This window comes from Plutella xylostella, chromosome 21 (genome assembly GCF_932276165.1).
Source record: "Plutella xylostella chromosome 21, ilPluXylo3.1, whole genome shotgun sequence".
Lineage (NCBI taxonomy): Eukaryota > Metazoa > Arthropoda > Insecta > Lepidoptera > Plutellidae > Plutella > Plutella xylostella.
This window is the reverse complement of record NC_064001.1, coordinates 7342155-7361224: the sequence shown is the minus strand read 5'-3', so window position 1 is coordinate 7361224 and position 19070 is coordinate 7342155. Positions and strand designations below refer to the sequence as shown.

The following is a 19070-nucleotide window of genomic DNA, read 5'->3' as shown; positions in this document are numbered from 1 at the left end:
CTATATATATTATAAAGATGGTGCATAGCATAGACTTAGAATAGAATAGAATAGAATATTGCTTTATTGAACACCACATAAATCAGACATACAAAAAAAAAACATACTTATAGACTAGAACTAATGTACAATAGGCGGCCTTATCGCTGAGGGCGATCTCTTACAGGCAACCTTATATATAGCGGAAACAAAGTGACAATTTAGAGGGCAGTGTACCAACAATAACAAAATAATAATATAACTAACTATGTACCTACTTATAATAGCCTAATATAAACCTATAATACTATAATACATACCTTAAACAATACATACTTAGTATATTGGTTCATCCTTGCGCGGCTTGCGCCGCGATCTCACCTTGCTACTGTTTTTATATTCTATCACTAGCTGTTCCCGCGAGCTTCGCTTCGCCTTAAAAAGTTTTCCGTGGGAATTCCGGGATAACAAGTAGCCTATGTTCTTTCCAGTATATACTAATATAAAAAAAAGATGGTGCATAGCATAGACTTAGAATAGAATAGAATAGAATATTGCTTTATTGAACACCACATAAATCAGACATACAAAAAAAAAACATACTTATAGACTAGAACTAATGTACAATAGGCGGCCTTATCGCTGAGGGCGATCTCTTACAGGCAACCTTATATATAGCGGAAACAAAGTGACAATTTAGAGGGCAGTGTACCAACAATAACAAAATAATAATATAACTAACTATGTACCTACTTATAATAGCCTAATATAAACCTATAATACTATAATACATACCTTAAACAATACATACTTAGTATATTGGTTCATCCTTGCGCGGCTTGCGCCGCGATCTCACCTTGCTACTGTTTTTATATTCTATCACTAGCTGTTCCCGCGAGCTTCGCTTCGCCTTAAAAAGTTTTCCGTGGGAATTCCGGGATAACAAGTAGCCTATGTTCTTTCCAGTATATACTAAGTCTATGGTGCATAGCATACACCTCTGAATACCATACCCGAGTCCGCGTTGTTCTATGCTAGAATGACAAGTTCGATATCATTGAAAATGCCACCTCCTATAATAAAGGTCGTTTTTATAATATTCTAGTCTATGGGTCATTTTCCACATAGACTAAAAAATGGTTTTCCACCTGGAAGGCGAGATGAGGCTACGAAGATAGAAAACTCTTCACTCTCCTCCTGTACTTAAATGGGAGTAGGAAGCAGAAGGATTGATGAGTTCAGAATTAATAAATCCTTTCTCTATCTCTTACAACTCTGTAAAAGTAGTTTCCGTTAGTAAGTAGTGCCGTTTTCCGATTCCGCTATTGAACTGCACATAGGTACCTGTAGATCCATAGAAATGTCCGCGTTGTTCTATGATAGAAGTAAATCAACTTTAAAGGGTAGATCCTAGATCATGCTTTCCTGATTAAGCTATATTGCTTTCTCTATAATACCTCCATGTCTTTTTAAAACGTGCGTGTTCATTGTAAGAAGCGTGCATCATTCCCGCTGCTGCCTGCTGATTATTAATCCTGAAATTCGAAGATAATAACTAAGAGAAGCAGTGTTATTAAATTAGTTGGATATGAATAAATAAAATACAGATTTAAGTAGAATCCTTTTATTTTCTTTATACAGAATTTAATCAAACCCAACAGACGTTGTCGAGCGTAAAAATGTAATGCACGTTTGATATATTACTATCAAATAGATCTTACATAGGTCATAAATAATTTAGCATCAATTTACACTGAATAAACACTATTTAAATACAAAATCTGTTTCTATATAGGATTCACTCTCATACAAGTTAAATTACAATAGGTTTTCAAGGTCTAATTTTCTCAATATCAGGTAATGAGAAAATACAAATAAATTTAGAAAATCATGTTATGTACAACACATGAAGTATAAATAAAAATTTACTGGGTTTATGATCCACTATGGTGGCCCTTACACTAAAGTGATATGAATAACCCAACCATAGTCAGCTTACGTCGTTTTTTATGCAAATCATACTCCAGAATGTCAAAATATCTCGCGTTTTGTTATGAATGTGTTGTTTGGTGTTTTTCATGCCTATTACAGGTTACAGGTCCAGTTAGCCATTGATACATAATGCTGCAATGAACAGTATACCATTTATAAAAATAATAGGAACCAAGAAAATTGCCAGTTAAGTTACAGTGGGTTGAAAGTCTATAATATAATTATTATTCTAATTAGGCTAAAAAAAGGTGCATTCGATTTAGAGCGATAATACAATGATTTATGTTTAATTGTTTAACAAGTTCAGCTGTTGAATTGACTCATAAAAATGAAAAATTAAGCTACATTCCGTGAGTTGAGATTCAAACTAAATTGTGTGAATTATGTACTGTTTAAAATTGGCAATTTAACATGAAATTTATAACTCATATTAAAATCTTGAGGTTAAGTTTATGAGGGAAATTTTGACATTGTCATACTTACATTTTATGAAAGAATTATCTTTAGTGTGACCTTAAATAATCGTGAACTACTCCGTATTGTTCTTTCCTGTGATTTATTTATAAATAAAATAAATAATCAAATGTGATGATAAGCAAATTCGTAAAGCGTAGCCAGTATGCTATTTATACAATACTTTTAACCTACAATAATTCTAAGTATTAAGTTAATACATTTATTAACAAAATGCAAAGTATTATTAGTATGTCTCATCAATCGCATCACAAGGGTCGAATTCCAAAAAACATTCAATTCATGAATACGATCCCTGCCCATGATAAGAAGTTAATTGTATTGATAAAGTAACAATATAGGCACTGCATAAATGCAGAAATTATAAACTAATAATAACCCTATCGTATACTCGAAAGAAACGTAAAAACATCGAAATATATTACTTTTCAATAGAAAATATTCCGCAAATATGAAATGTAGTTTTACGACATTTCCGACATTACGAAATTAAAAACTAAAATGCTCAGTCTTCCTATTAAAATTAGTTTATAGGTAGGTACTAATTTTAGATCATCTGATTCTTTAAATATACAGCTTTGTACAATAACGTGAGGCTTTGCTTGTTTTAGACATATATTTACTTAAAACACATCAGTAAACCCAAGCAAAGCCTAAAATTATAGCTAAAGTAAAATTTGTCTTATTTCTACAAAAATGCAGAAAGTTTACAACTGACGCATCACATCAGTTTCATACTATAATTATAATACAATTCAGCCTAATAAAATTACTGTGCCTTATTGCCGTATCTACTATCCGAAGAAATATTTACACCCATTCTATGAAGATTCGCTAAGTGGCAGTCTACTCCGACTATATTTAAATTTACCATAAAAGTTTAATAAATATTTTTATTTGCTCGTAATAAGGCTCAATAATACCAGCAGCCGTACTCCTTGGCTGTCTATGTACATTCTAACCGGCCAGTACCACACCTGTCAACCTTTTTTCTATTTACAGCTCTCACCAGTGTTGCCAGTTCATCTGTGTTCAGTTGGCCCTGGCGCGTTTAGGGCCGGAGTGCGAGGCGTGCGCGGCCGGGGGGTGGTGCGCGGGGCGCGGGGAGGCGAGCGGCGCGGGGTCGTCGTTGCTCTGCCGCTGTAGCATGTACTTGAACTGGGGCATGTGAAGCATGACGTCACGGATCTGCACTAAGGCCATGCCGTTCTCGCCCGCCGCCGCCGACTTGCACTTGCCGCAGCCGCGGAGCACTTGCAGTTGCGCGCTGGAAAGGGGAAATATCGACTTTAAAATACTATAAAATATGTTTCGTTGGGTTGGTGTTAATTTTTATAATATTATAAATGCGAAAGTAACTGTGTCTGTCTGTCTGTTACTCTTTCACGCTAAAACTACAGAACAGATTTGGATGAAATTTGGTGTAAGTATGGTCTAGTGTCTAGACCATACGTATACCAAATTTTCAGAGTCTAGACTCTAGACCCTGAGAAAGTACGGAGGCTACTTTTTATCTCGGAATTCCCACGGGAAAACTTTTTAAGGCGAAGCGAAGCTCGCGGGAACAGCTAGTCAGCATATAATCTCCTAGTAGGTAGATGGCGCCACTGTACAGTAACATCCCCAACGCATGTCTAGCAAGGACCGGCAGATGGACAAGGACACTCGAGAGAAGAAGTGATTGCCGAGACCCGACAACAGACTTGCAGGCGTCACCAATCAATAAAGAACTCAGTACAAATTACACTCACGGACTAAGTACGTACAGCTTGGACCAGCAGCGAAAGACTATAAACTTGTAGACTATAGGTATCAGGCTGTTTTTAATATCGTGCGGATTCATCACGCACGCGGGATTGCCCAGCACGCGTGATGCCCTCAAGTGTTATTTTCATACTATTTATTGCAATGCGTAGAATAGGCACGCCGGACGCGGGAAAATGGCGTGCGATCCCGCATGCTTGATGAAATCCGCACCATATTAAAAACACCCTTAGTGAATAATAGGTTCTATACACTCACGAGTTAGGCCTAAACAGCGTCAGCCCCAGCGCGTCCAGCATAGACCGGCAGATGGACAGCGACACTCGCGGGAAGAAGTGGCTGGCCAGGTCGGGCAGCGTCATCAGCAGCTCCGTGTACTGGTACGGCTTGGCGTTGATGCACGGCACCATCGTGTTCTCTACTAGCGCTTTTTGTACCTGTGAAGAGACATTTGAGGGGTTAAATTTATGTATTATTTATTTTTGGTATGGCTTTTTTCACAGGCTTTTTGCATTGAAAATAAAATATATCTTCTTCATGGCACATATAGACGCATCTCATTTCAATATGGTTACAGCTACGGTCAACTTATGGCGATTGAATGGCTCAATATGATGTGTAACTTGACTGTTATAAGAGAGTCACGGGTTCCGGTATCCTTTTATTCTTTGGAAACACTCAAGAGTCGACAGCAATTTTATCCATAATATTTGAATGAAGATGATGATGCTACATCTTATAATATATCATTGGGTCCAACATGAAACAGCCGATAAGTGGGAGCAGCTATAGACCTCAGTGTGGAAGTTCCTTAGCTACGGTATACTGTGTGAGTTTTTTTATTATGTAGTGTGGGGTTTACCAGGGAGTACCTTAACTACATTATACGATATGAATTTTTATTTTATAGTGTTGTTACCTTATAAGGCGTATGGTTGCCACTGACGTTGACGTCGGCTATAGGCTGCAGCCGCTTGTGTGTTTCTGAGGTCGAGTGGCCATTCATAGAGCGGCTCACTTGAGGACTGCAAATAAACAATACACATTATATTAAAATCTGTTATTTAGCTTAGACAATAGGTTGAAGGATAAAATATGAAATCTAAAAAAGTAGTTATTTATAAGTGTTTTTTGCTACATCTGATCAAACAGTGCTAAAACAATGACGATTCTATTGTATCTGAGGCATGCAGATTCGATAAGATTAGAGATTAGCCGCTATAGTGTATTGCTCTTATAATCATCCACTTACTGAGTTTTCTATTGAAATTTACACAAACAACTAAAAGATAGGTTTAATTTGGAGCTATTTAACCAAATTCTAAACACTACTTGGGGTGAACAGCAGGCGTTGTACCCTAACGGTGATTACTGATCTCTTGGTGGTTTATCACTCACTTTATTCGATGGTAAATAGAGCTGCAAAGCCCTCACGGAATGAAATATACCAAGGTTTGCTGCTCCACATTACATAGGATCTAGCTAGACAAACCAAACACTCCTCTACAAACTGAGGTATGATTTTGACCAATACGGACACTCTATCTCGCCTATTTCTTTTGGTCGATATTCATAATGAAGTGTCACTATTGGTCGTCATAATGCCTCAATTTGACCTTTTGTCTAATGCTTCTTGGAATGAGGGTGTCGTAGAGTTATCGTCATCATCATCAACCAACATTCGTGCACTGCTGGACACAGGCCTTCCAAGGTGCGGTAAAGGGTAATGAATAAGTCAAATAGCTCACTTCATATTGTTGGAGTTGGAGGAGCTGCGCACCAGCGGCGGCGGCGGCTGCTGCCCCATCGACATTGTGATCGCACTGTTTGGCAACTGAAATAAACCGGCACGTTACGTTCTATGTCTTTCACATCATCAACAGTGGGGCCAGGGAATTCGGGACAGACTTCAGAGACTTTCGGTATTTATTTACACGACAATGTAGGTATATTATGGTGATCTATGTTTATTGAGCATCCAGTTATTTGCATTATTAGTTAAAGTGTAACATAATGACTGTATTTAATTGAATGTAGAGTCTTTTAGGCAATCCCCAAGGTCCAGGACTCGTGGGAAATCACAGCCACATGTGTTTATCTATGCTGGTATTACTCTATCCGTGAGTGTTTGTGTTAGATAACCCGAGCTTTCACAGTGACGAGGCACAAGGCAAGGTCGACAAGCTTTTATTTAATTTCCCAACACAAACATGCGGTCTCAGGATATGGCACAGTTAACCCTATTTTTGGTCATTACATTTATGATATTTAAAGTAGAGAGAGGGTGAAAGATATGGTTTAAATTATTAAGTATTTTCGTGAAAGCAATTTAAGTACATAATGCTACTGAAATCACGAGATAATCCCCACATAGATTCTAAGCTCAATGTTAAATATTATGCGATAGCGAAACTTCTAAGTGGGTCGTGACATTGGGACAGCCTTGAGTTGAGACCAAACGCATTTCATTTTATATGAACAGATTGAACAGGCCATCAAACTTTTTATATTTTTTAAAATAAATATAACGGTATCATATAAAAATAAAGAGCTTTTTTATGATTACTGTAATGGCACTAATTTCTGTGAGTTACCGTGCTCAGGCTCCAATGGAATACCGTTATTCACTCAGTCTTGTATTTTATCCAATTCAAAAACTAAGATAAAAGCGGACTGCTGAGTTATTCAAGTCTATGAATCTAATTTTCAGTCGTTGTTGGGTTTCAGTGGATTATTTTATAGCATCCTCCTCGAATATATTATTTTAAGAATCATATTAAAAATGTACGTAACTGTAAATAAATTTATTTCTTTTATAAGTAACTTCGTCTTAATCCGATTGATATAAAGCCCCAGCTTATAAATGACTCTACACGTTACCTATTTCAGATAAATCCTTCTAAAAAAATATGTTTTATATGCAACACGGTACATAAACATACTTTATATTGCAGGCGACAACAGAAACATCTAATCCACATACATTTATTCATACAAGCTGAGTGTGAGGTTTCTGTTGCCCTCAGTCTTTCAGTCAGCTTCATAAGCAGCCATACACTCTTGCATTTTATTGAACTAACACATCCATAATCTTTGGATGAATAAACAGCGCGGTGGACCAGCTAGTTCAACCCTATTCCACAGCACAAAAGTTCGCTCGTCTCGGTATCGATACGATCTAACTAAGATATTGTGACTAGTGTCGCCTCTTGGTTTCTCGACGTTTTTCTATATGTTTTGTTACATTAGGTACATTGATCATGTCGACTATTTCCTTCACTAGATGCCTCAAAATACGTCAAGAAACCGCGAGGCGACATAAATCGCAATTAACTTTTTTGCTTCGAATAGGGTTGCAGATAAGTGTACAGCAACTTATCAAGCTAACCGTACAATACAATTAAAATGTCACCTGTACATTTCTCTGATGCTGGTTGTTCCGGTGCTGCGGCATGGAGGCGGCCATGCTGTTGTAGCGCGCCGCCGCCTGCGCCTGTGCTTGCGCCTGGGCAGCCACTTGCGCCTGCAACCAACAGCCAATGTCAGCACGGGGGTGGAAAGATCGACCAATCGCGGAGCGGGGGAACGATTGTCAATTGGCTCGTATTGGGTTATCAGAGCTTCTATCACTAGCTCCAGACTTATTTGGATGAGGTCAGAACTTGGTGAAACATGGAGGCAGTCTTGGCATTCTTGTGGTCGACATGAGCTGATGATGATGAATAAAAATGGCTTGCATTTGAGATTGAGCTCATACTAATATTCGCATGCTTATATTATCCTTATTCCCTAGATGTATTTATCCAGTTTTGCACATACCAAATTGTACTATGTCCAAGGTATGACCATATGTTTTGTGAATGCACTTATTTGATTTTATACAAATTTATCATGATCATACTGACTAATATGGAGTACTGACTGTACTGTGAGGTAATAACCATTTAGTTACCATAACATTCTTATTTATCCATCATTGAAACCCAATAACAATGCCTCATTATATGACACACGCCAATGCAACAAACTCCATCATCAATCCACCTTAACCCCGGCCAAACCCAAAAGCTTAAGCCTCCTAAGCTGCAGCACCAAACACACCTGGGCGAGCCGAAGCACATGCTGGGTCTGGACCTGCGTGAGGGCTCCGGGCATGTTCCAGCTGTTGGCCAGCGCCTGCACGGCGGCCGAGATGCCCTGGTGAGGCATCTGCATGGAGGCGGACCCTGGCGAGTGCCGCTGCGTGTTGTTGGCTCGCCGGCCGCGGTTGCTGGGCATGCTGTTGGAGGTTCCATTGTTGACCACCCCTGGTGGGGGCGCAGGCGGCGCGCGCGTCCATTGCCCGCCGCCGCCCGATGATGACATTGTGCCTGTGGAGTAGTTGATGTTGTGGATGATGTTTGGATATTTATGTTAATTAGGCTTTTCGAGTTGAAATGTTTTATACATATTAATTTAAGTAGATGCAATAAGCAACAAAATTCAAATTAGACCTACTTCATAAATGACTAATTAAAGGACCAGATTTATTTTTATTTTTAATAAATTTGCCAAGGCCAAAATATACAAATAATTATATCAAGAACTAAGTGGTTGAATATCCAGCATATCTGATGAAGAATGAATATTAATGATGGACTCTACAACAGAGCTTTAATATCAGCATCAATTTAATAAAAGTCTCACCTTTGGCGGCAATGAGCAGCTGTGCATCCACCACTTTGTTGGGCCAGTACTCCTCGAACTCTGTCCCTGGGGGGAAGTAGCCCTTGATGTCCGCTAAACTAATCACTGAACAAGTCTCACTGGCAAACAACTCATTCCTTATTCCCTGCACTTTACAACAGAACTTCAGGTATGACAGGTCCCAGCCTTTCAATTGATCTGCCTTAAGTTTAAGATTGTCCGTTTCCCCTTCAAAGTAGAACAGTGGCACGTACTTCATGCTGTCTCGCACCGTGTACGGGACCACTGACTCCTTGTTGATCCTGATGAACCCGCACTTGTCTTTGCTATTTGTGGTGCCCCGGAGGAGCTTATTGTAACATACATCTAAGAAGTTATAGAACTCATAAGCATCTGATAACCTAACAACTAAGTCTTTCTGCGTGAATGGTTCCCGACCAAATTGTCCATCACAGTGTCTGTTGTTTATCTCATTCAGGAGTCTCGCTTCAATCTCTGTGATGTAGTAGCTTCTGATACAGGTGCAGGAATAGATATCGGGATGTAGATAGTTCAGGTACTTGTTGAGTAGTTTGATCTCTACCATTCTGACAGCAACATACTTTTCTGCAGATCGGTAAATGTAAGGTATGTGGCATTTGCCAAGCATGTCCCAGCCGAAGTGTCCCTTCCAGCTGGCTTCATCAGGAGCTGGAGTCTTCTTCTCTCCGTCGGCGGTGGCGCGGGCGTCGGCCGCGGCGGGCGCGGCGCCGGCGCCAGGCTTCCTGGTCAAGAAGTTGAGGATGCCCATCTGACCGCCCGGGCCCGGCGGCGCGCTGCCCACCATGGCGCCCGGGGGCCGCGCCGCCGCCGCTGTGGCCGCCAGTGCCTTGGCCTTGTTTGCCTCCACCATCTTGGCGGCCAACTCTCGGATTTCGGCCTCATCGGGCCTCTCGGTCTTCACCTTGACCAGCGTGTCTGTCATGTTTACAAATGAGCGGGAACAGCCACTTACAATATTTTAAAGGGTTCTGGGCTCCGCCCGGCGTTCTGGGTTAGCCACTAGTAGGCTACATCATCCACACACCACACAACCTCATTGTAGACCACCAATAGCAATTTAACCGGTTAACAGTTCACGTTAACGCACAATGTTTATCATTAAGTTTTTGACACTTCACACAGTTTTTTATTGTGGTAAATCTTTACTATGGTTCATAAAATTAAGAACAAATTATCACTTCACGAGGGTCACCAACACCACAAACCTTGAAATTAACTTTTCGCAAGTAATGTTTTCATCTATCTACTACAAAAGTTTACACGCATAGAATAACATATGAAGTGGGTAACTTTAAAACGTTTATCAATAATTTACTTTCTATTTCCAAGATAACTGAATTTTAAAAAGCACGCTGTGCTAATCAACAAGGAACATGAAACCCGAATTTTGTGTTCAGTTCAGGGAAATGCCCAATACCGTTGTATAGTCTCGTGAGGAGTACGCTTAAATTCATGAATATTTTTCCCTTTTGGTGACTCAGCATCAAACAAAATGGCCGCTGAATAGGCTTTGCTGACCAATCGGATCTCTCCATCAGACCCACATACCTAGAAAACATGCCGTCGATGACGTAGGCGTACTCCTCACGAGACTATTTCTCAAGGACTTTTAAATTTGGACCAACGCTTGACGAGCTATTTTTAGCATTAAACTCACCGTAGAGCCTGTAAAATCAAATAAACTATACACAAAATAACACTTTTTTTATTCGTTTAATAAACTTACTTAACTCTTTGACATAAGCGATAATTTTCAGGTTACCTAATCAAAACTTTACGAATTTACTCAAGTAGAACGGACAGTAGTCTCGTGTCGCAAAGCATCTGTAGTCTCGTTACGGACTAAAAGAATTACTTTACTCATGAGTAGGAAATTGGACCCTATGTTCAGGTTGATAGAGTCAAGGTGTTATCAAAGGCAACCATTTTCTACTTTATTACCACGCTGTAGCGAGACTAGCTGCGACGCGCGCATTCCACCAAGCATATTCGTCCGCAAGAGTGAGCAAGACAGCAGTAGGTAAAAAGTAGATCTCAAATATTTAGGTATTTTACTATGTAGAGAATACGTAGGTAGGTAACGTACGTATAGGTATGGTATAGCTATAAATAACGCGATTACGAACATACAGCAATCCATAACCTACTTAGTTTAGGACCTAGGCCTACCTATGTAGGAGAAAAGGTCTAGTCTAGTCAGCGAATTAGACGATAACGATACTTAACTGATAGGTAAATGTGATACTGTAATACTGATAAGCTGATATGAAATCTGCTGAGGCTATAGTAGGCTTTAGGCTGTAGGCAAAGACAGGTAATGCACAGCTTTAGGTAGACAACCATAACTAAGTTTCACGGGTTTCACTTATCTACAGAATGTTCAAAAAAGGGTACTTAACTAAGTAAAATACCTAAGTCAAAAAAGGGGCCTCAGACAGGAGGTCAATCTAAATAACTTGTGTTAAAAAATGGCTGCTTTTAAATTAGTACTTTTAATTAAATATGGTTTATTAATAATGTTTCTAATTAGAAACTTTCATGGTCACGTATTACTTACTTTTTTTTACGTTTTTATTTTTCTTAAAAACTAACATTCTTGGAAAAATGCGGGGCGCACATCTCAAGCTAAGCTGGGTTAGTTTAGCTTAGCAGTACTTAGCACAGCTTTTATATGCTCGCAAACCGCAGGCTACGTGAGCTATCATCATCAGCCTAGATAGAAGTCCGCTGCTGGACGTAGGCCTCTCCAAAAGCACGCCACTGAATGCGATCTACTCAGCTTTACGCATCCAAGCCGGGTCCTGACATGAATCCCTTGCCCGACCCTATTACCGTATCCGATCACCGTACCGTATCTGCGTATTGTATCAAGTTGAAGACGTCTCCGATTTACTCTATATTCGTATCTTCACAATAGTCATCGGACAAAAACCGACACGACTTGGTACGGGCCGTATCATAACGGCGTATCGAGATTGCGTATCATGATACGCGTACTTATCTTTAACCGTCCACATATGCCATCATGATACGATTGATACGCGTCGACGATACGGATACGGTGATCTGATCGGGGAAATGATACATGTCTGGACCCGGCTCAAGATCCCATCGCGCCACCCCGTCTAGCCGGAGGACTCCGTTTGCCTAGACTCGGTCTACACTCGAACACGTTTACCTCATCACCTCATCAGTTATCTGTTCTTCGACATTCGGCTTGTTTTAGGCTGTTCAGCATTACTTATTTTGTTGAAGTTCCCGCAGAGATTCGGCTATAATTACGACGATGTCGTCAGCTTATCGACGCTACGGTGTGAAATATATGCGCCGTTGATGTTTATGCCTTGTCCTTTCCAGTATAGTTGATGATCAGTTTCGGGGAAATTACGTTCTCCTGTCTCCTAGCACTCACTTCTGCCGAATCCGCAAAGGTAAGATAAGATGTATAGTAGTGAGTGTGTATAAGTACTTTATCTGGTTCTCCCCTAATCATAATCCTCCATCACTCTAGCTTGAAAGACATACCTAACGAGAGCTGCTGATATGCATCAAGCATGCATTAAGATAGAGTCGTCGGTCGTTAGGGCTTAGGGCATGCAATACCGGTAATATTTTCAATACCGGTATTGAGTTCCGGTATTAGAACTCAATACCGGGATCCCGGTATTAATACCGGTATTAGACTTCCTTGTTATAAATGGCATATATTTTGTTTAAAGGTCGTATAGGGCAAAATACAACAAGAAAAAGCTATCAAATTCTGTATTATGTAATATTTTTAACGAGAATTGAGTATTAGAGTTAAAATTTTAGAACGCATGGGCAACAAGTAGGTTTCCAAAGGCCAAAAACCGCATGTAACGGTTGAAAACAAGTGCACTTTCATAGTATATAGGAGCACAAGGCTAACTATATCTTAATCGCTTGATTTATAGCCTAAAAAATGTCCGATTCCGGTATTACTTCAATACCGGTATTAACTTTCAATACCGGTATTGAAAAAGCGTGGATTTTGTCCGGGATCCCGGTATTACGCAATACCGGTATTGCGGTATTGCATGCCCTAGGCTACAGCGGGCCTAAACTTCGTTTTTTCAAGTGAATCCTCAGAGACTTTGAGCTCTATTCTGTTTGGAGGTGTCTGTCAGTACAATGCACTTGGCTCTCTCGAATGGAACATATTATGTTGGTCACATTATTACCTACCAAGATCTACACTCCCTTCTTAATCATGGACCATATTCCACCACTCAGGTCCGCTGCAGGTTGCTACATCTAGATGTGCTAAATCTAGTTAGGTATGCAGGTTTCCTCGCGATGTTTTCAAACACAGAGGATGGCCTTCACGGGATAATTCAAGCCGATTTGACCCCAGCAACCGCCGCTCCAGCATGACGGACGACAGTTCTTCCTATCACTGTTAAATAGATACTTGTGAGAAGATAGGTAGTTAGAAGAATTATCATCATCATTAATCACCAGCCCGATAGTCCCGTAAAGTTGTGATGTGCACGTGATGTGACTTAGTTCCTGCCTTTGCTTCGCTCACGTTTAGCCACATTTACCAAAGCCTCAGAATAATAACGTCCGCAGCCATAGATGGGGGTCATTCCAGTTCACGAATCACGTAAGTGTCTGCTCAACTGCGCTTATGGTGTAGTGATTACTAGTGACTCCAATACTGCTGCGACGTGGGACCTGGGCTCCATGGGCGTACCCAGGTAGGGGCAGGGGGGGGCAGCTGCCCCCCCCTAGCCCTTTCCAACCTGTTTTTTTTCTATAATATGTAATTTTTTTTTGCATAATATCGCCTTATGGCACATAAGCCATATAAAAGTCATACTTAGCGCATTCGTGCTATCTGGGTTCCAACACCACTATAACACACATTTGTGCATTACGATATTTTATTTAGGATACCTACTTAATTGACTGAAATAAGAAAATATGAAATAAGTACTTAATCACTTTCTTAAATCAAAAATATAATTCAGAAAACTTAGCTTTTTGACTTATTTTTTTATTCTAATGAGATAGTTTTGACTTCCATCCAATAAATTATAACTTTAGGGGGTGAAATATAAAATGAAAACATTATTAGCTCAAATCTACAGTTTCAGTGTCTATTATTAGGTATTCTATTCTATTCGCGGTGGGGGTGTAAGTACCTGCACCTGGCTCTCTCGAGTGGAACCATTGTGCATATCCCCAAGGTCTAAACTGCCTTCCTAAGCTTGGACCATTTCCCACCACGCTGGTCCACTGCGGGTTGGTGGGTTCACATACCTAGATGTGCTAAATCTAGATATCCAGGTTTCTTTACGATGTTTTCCTTAACCGTAAAAGCAATGGTATACTTACGTTGCACTTAAATTCAAAGAACTCATTGGTAATGTCAGCGCCGGGATTGGAACCCGCATCTCTGGCATGAAAGGCGGGCGCTTACCCGACTGAGCTAGCACCGCTCCTCACTGAGCTACCACCACCCCTCCGGTATATAGTATATACCTATTGAAAATAATGACAATGATGATAATCATAAAGGGGCAGGGCAGCTTCTGGCCAGCTGTTGGGAATCTGCCAGAGATGAGTCTCTGGCTTGCCTTTATTTTGGTGTCCAGAACACTGAAGAGGAACAGGATCTCCCACCTTTTGCTTGGCTAGCTTGAGTGGTGTTTCACTAGAGCTTAAATGCTCGTAGAAGGATGGGTTACCCAGTAAGGTATATAGGTCAGACAGGAGCCATAGTCCCAGTTACCCAGTCCTTTTAGCACCCCATACCATAACCCTTTATTACTTTTCTCCATATCTTAGAATAGATATCTAACTGGGGATTTTCTTTGGGTTTACTTATATTGTGTAAGCAGGGAATATGGTTGGTTGGTGTCACATTTAATATAGAATTATTTTGTCAAACGAGTCCCTATAGAATAATTCGGCCCCACGGCCCCATGAACACCTTCTACGTATCTGGGACCCTGGAAGTACAATTATTATGATAAAATACTACCTAATGCAATTTTGTGCACTTGTACATTTTGAACCTGAACTGCACATTTGTGCGTAGTTGTTTTGTCGAACAAATTTTATCATAGAAACACTGTGTTTTGCAAACATTACTATGCTTAAAACAAAGATAAGAATGTAATATCACAATGTAGCATAAAATATGTTAACCCTTTACTTCATACGAAGCCATAAATGACTCTTGGAATTTAATATTTTATTCTACCCCAACCAAAAAAAATATTTAAAAAATGATATCGCTATACTTTATTCACTTCTTTGTTTATATAAACATATTTTTTTGGTCCATGGTATGGGTCATCTGCGAATATAATCGCAACTTATCCCAGGTGCAATGATTGCTTTCTGTGAATGTGATTTTTCTGAAACTTTGAAATTCTGCATAAAATATAAAAAGTACGTTGTTGGTAGTAAAAAAAATGTTTTCCTTTTGTGCATACCTTATATTTTCTGGAACTTGACAATTAATTGTTTAATATAGAATAGATATTAACAATCTTCGTCATTCTGTGTAGAACATCGTCATCGACAATTAATTAATTATTATTAGTTTTATATATCTTATTTTCTCAATTATCTGAGAAAGCCATTTCTGGCTTCCTATGCGTTGAGGCTATAATATTTATGCCAGAAATGGCTTCCTATGCACTCGTACATACGAACTAGATTTTTAACCTATCTTTTCAGAACAAATACTTCGCTTATTTATACCTAAAAAAATACAATACCTGATGTTGACTCCTTACGTAATTTCACTAATGACTTATTTTACAAATTTTAAAATTTACTAATTAACTAAATTTACTTGTATTATTTAAATATATATATATGTTCAGATTTAATAATAATTTGTCACTGATAAATTGCTGATCCGAAAAAAGAGCTGTAATAAAGCAATTCAGGAATTGTGATAGTATTTATTTGCCTCCTGCAGTATTCCAGCTACCATATCCCAGGATAGATGGCAAGGGAGACTCCTCAATGTTATCAAATGCTAGCAGAACAGACAATCTTACAGGTAGACACGAATCTCCTGGACCATCCCAAAAAAACGTTAAACTGTACCTGTAGAGATGAGGACCTGCTTTAGCTGTGTTTGAATTTGGTAGAAACAAACAGAATTAACCATTTTTCAATCCAATTATGAAAAGTTTATAGTTTTGGTATGTCTAATCAGAAAATTAATTATATGAAATATTTTCACAAAAACTGATATCTGTCTATGTAGTGCATGGGAAGCCATAAATGGCATAGATATACCAAGTACCAGTGCATACGAAGCCATTTCTGGCTCCTAATTTTTTTTTCTAAAATAAAGTAGCTAATTTTTTTTTTACTTAAAAATGTTGTTATTATCCCTTATTAAACGATATTCAAGTAAAAAATATTTTTTATCTTAATCCCTTCATAATTCATGCAGTAGAGGGTTAAGCAAATTACCTAAAACTGCAAAATAACATTAATTTCTTAACTCGGCCGGTGTCAGGATTTTCGTCGCCTGTCACCGGCAAACTGACTTCAAATATCAACCACAATTTTTTTAGGCATTAACAACAATATGCACAAACGATGCGTTTAGATTCAAAGCAGCGAAATAAGTTTAACGCTTAAAAAAAGTACAAAATCGAGCGCACATTCGTATCACTCAGGTTCGAAAGAGCTAGAAGATAAAATAAACGTAAATTTTCCTGCCCAGTGGGAATTAAAAATGTGTTAGGTACCTACTGTGCGCAAAATGAAAAGGTATGAGCTGCCCCTCCCTAGCTGAAATCCTGGGTACGCCCTTGCTGGGCTCAGTTCCCAGCAGCCTGGGCATACAAAATAGGTAGGTACAGAAGAAGGTGAATAATTATAAATTAACTAGTAGGGTAAAAGTACTAGTAACTGGCAGTTTAAGCGACTAGCAACACAAAAAAAATTATTAAAAATAAAGTATTGGCCTGATTTAAGCACTGGTAGGCTTGAATTACTGGCAATAAGATGACGAACAATTATAGGCATAAATGGTAAAGATATATGATTAATATTCGATTTTAATGAAGTTTATATCCACTACCCCCAAAAAACCTAGTAACTGGCAGTAAAAATTAGTAACTGTCACATAATGTTTCAGTAACTGGCACCTTTTAAAAAAATCATGCAATTAGGTCAATAAGTACTCTAAAATCAATAATATATTTGATATTAGGTAATGTACAATTACCTGTCTAGGTTCTGTACCGGTAAGACTCAAAATCACCGTTGTAATGGTCGACTTCTACGACAAAATGTCAGTACAAGTATGCGACGAATCGTGGGTCCATATGAATGCAACAAATCGAGAAACCCTTGGATTTGGAAACGGAAATGGAGAAAGCAAATGCTTGTGGACCTTGATGTATTCATTCAGCAGCTTGGGAGAAGTGACTTGGCTAAGTTGAAGACTGCTGACGGTAGTATAGTTGCCTCTAAGCTGAAATTTCTTGCGGAAATTGAAGGTTTTTACGGCTTTCAGCTTCACATGCTCTAGGTAAAGAGAGAATTAGTACAGCTCTTCTGAAAGCTATTACTATCCTCGAACAGCTTCAGAAGCTCTTTAACCAATTTTGTTTATAAGTCATGTTTTCAAGCTGTGTTATCAAGTTCTTCAAGTCCTTGAAGAAAGCCTTTGATTCCATTTAGACCTAGGCAGTTCTGGAATTCCCTCGTTGTAACATGCATAGCGGCCTTAATGCAGCAACAGTATATTATGTCTACCTTGGACAGTCTATTTGACTAGGCAGAAGGAACTTCGAAAACGAAGCTGTAAGGTGCATGAAACAAAATATGTATTACTGGATTGGACTGCATAAGGGAAGATTTGACAAATTTTCACATAAATGCCTGAAGGCAAAGGTCTTCAGTCAATGCGTCTTACTGGTGATGACGTATGGATCATAGACGTGGACCCTGTCGGTTGGACTGGTCCACCGATTCAAAATAGATCAGCGGGCATTGGAAAGATTGGTGGTTCTTTGAAGGACCATATCAGAAATAAGGTAATCCGTAAGAGAACTTGAGTAACCGATATAGCTCTTAAATTCTGTATGCTCAAGTGCAGGCCATAGCTGCCGAAGAACCGATGACCAGTGGGGCAAACGCGCTCTAGAGTGGAGACCACGAACAGGCAAGGGTAGCGGCGGATACCTTCGGGCCAGCTGGACCAACGACCTTATAAAGCTGACCGGTAGTGGCTGGATGAGGAAGGTCGAGAACAGAGTGCAGTGTCACTGCTAGTGAGAGGTCCAGCAGTGGACAATTACAGACTACTGTAGATTGCCTTGATTTTAGTCATTTTTCTGAAAAGAAACATGAAAGAAATGTTTACCGCCAGTTATTGGTGCGTAAAAAAATGTATGCAGATTAGTAACTGGCAGCCCCGTGCCAGTTATTGAAATAAAGCTGCCTAGACACTGGGGGTTTTTACAGTGCACTTTAAATCGTATTTTCTGTCGATAGAAGGTATAAAATAGCTTAAAATCACAAAACCCAAAATATTAGTAACTGGCAGGGGGGTGCCAGTTACTAAGTGAAGATATAAATTACATTTCAGTAACTAGCACCCTCAAATATAACTCAAAAGCAACTAAAATCACAGTGAATCGGGCTATTATGATATTGTTTAGACCTTCCCCTACTTCCTTGTTATTGTCACACTATCAAAAACTTATTTATTTTCGCGAAAACAGGCCATACAAATTTTGGTGTCTCCTTAAGAAAAACTTAACGCACGTGCATTTTTTTGGCGATCCCCGCCGCTTTGACTGAGATAATTTCCAGCGCCGGAAAATACCCACCTAGCGCCGTAAAATTAAACTATAATATCAATGAATAATTGGAGATTGCTGTAAACACATCAAAAATGGTCTTACTATATCCAAAAGCTTAATATATTTAGTTTTATAGTCAAAGTGCCAGTTACTGACACATGCCAGTTATACCACGATTTACCCTACTTAAATGAAAAATTGGTGACACCACCCTGAACAGCGGCTAAATACGGAAATGTTTTTTAGAGCTATGTACAGTCAGAAGTGCTGAACTGATCGTTGTAATTTTTTTAATACTAGATTGATCCCACTATGCCT

The 19070-nt window shown here is 39.2% G+C and overlaps 1 protein-coding gene across 2 annotated transcripts; it reads right to left on the bottom strand.

The window, feature by feature from the left end:
• Positions 1 to 1587: 1587 nt before the first annotated feature.
• LOC105398387 lies at positions 1588 to 10660 on the bottom strand. 2 transcript variants are annotated; one of them, XM_011570469.3, is made up of 7 exons: positions 8896 to 10660; positions 8311 to 8579; positions 7622 to 7732; positions 5958 to 6043; positions 5129 to 5234; positions 4468 to 4646; positions 1588 to 3712 (listed from the first exon to the last, which is right to left on the bottom strand). In XM_011570469.3, exons 1-7 carry the CDS (start codon positions 9857 to 9859, stop codon positions 3478 to 3480), a joined length of 1950 nt encoding a protein of 649 aa, XP_011568771.1. In that variant the 5' UTR covers positions 9860 to 10660; the 3' UTR covers positions 1588 to 3477. The 2 variants fall into 2 exon arrangements, with proteins under 2 accessions (XP_011568771.1, XP_011568772.1); XM_011570470.3 differs by having other exon boundaries at positions 7628 to 7732; positions 8896 to 10648.
• Between the last annotated feature and the right edge of the window lie 8410 nt (positions 10661 to 19070).

What these genes read in the sequence shown, in the direction of transcription:
- LOC105398387 (XM_011570469.3), bottom strand. Translation starts at nt 9,859, where the DNA reads ATGACAGACACGCTGGTCAAGGTGAAGACCGAGAGGCCCGATGAGGCC. An exon ending in ATGTGCTTCGGCTCGCCCAG is followed by an intron (nt 7,733 to 8,310) that starts GTGTGTTTGGTG and finishes TGTTGGTTGCAG; the next exon opens with GCGCAAGTGGCTGCCCAGGC. An exon ending in GCAACCATACGCCTTATAAG is followed by an intron (nt 4,647 to 5,128) that starts GTAACAACACTA and finishes GTCTCTTCACAG; the next exon opens with GTACAAAAAGCGCTAGTAGA.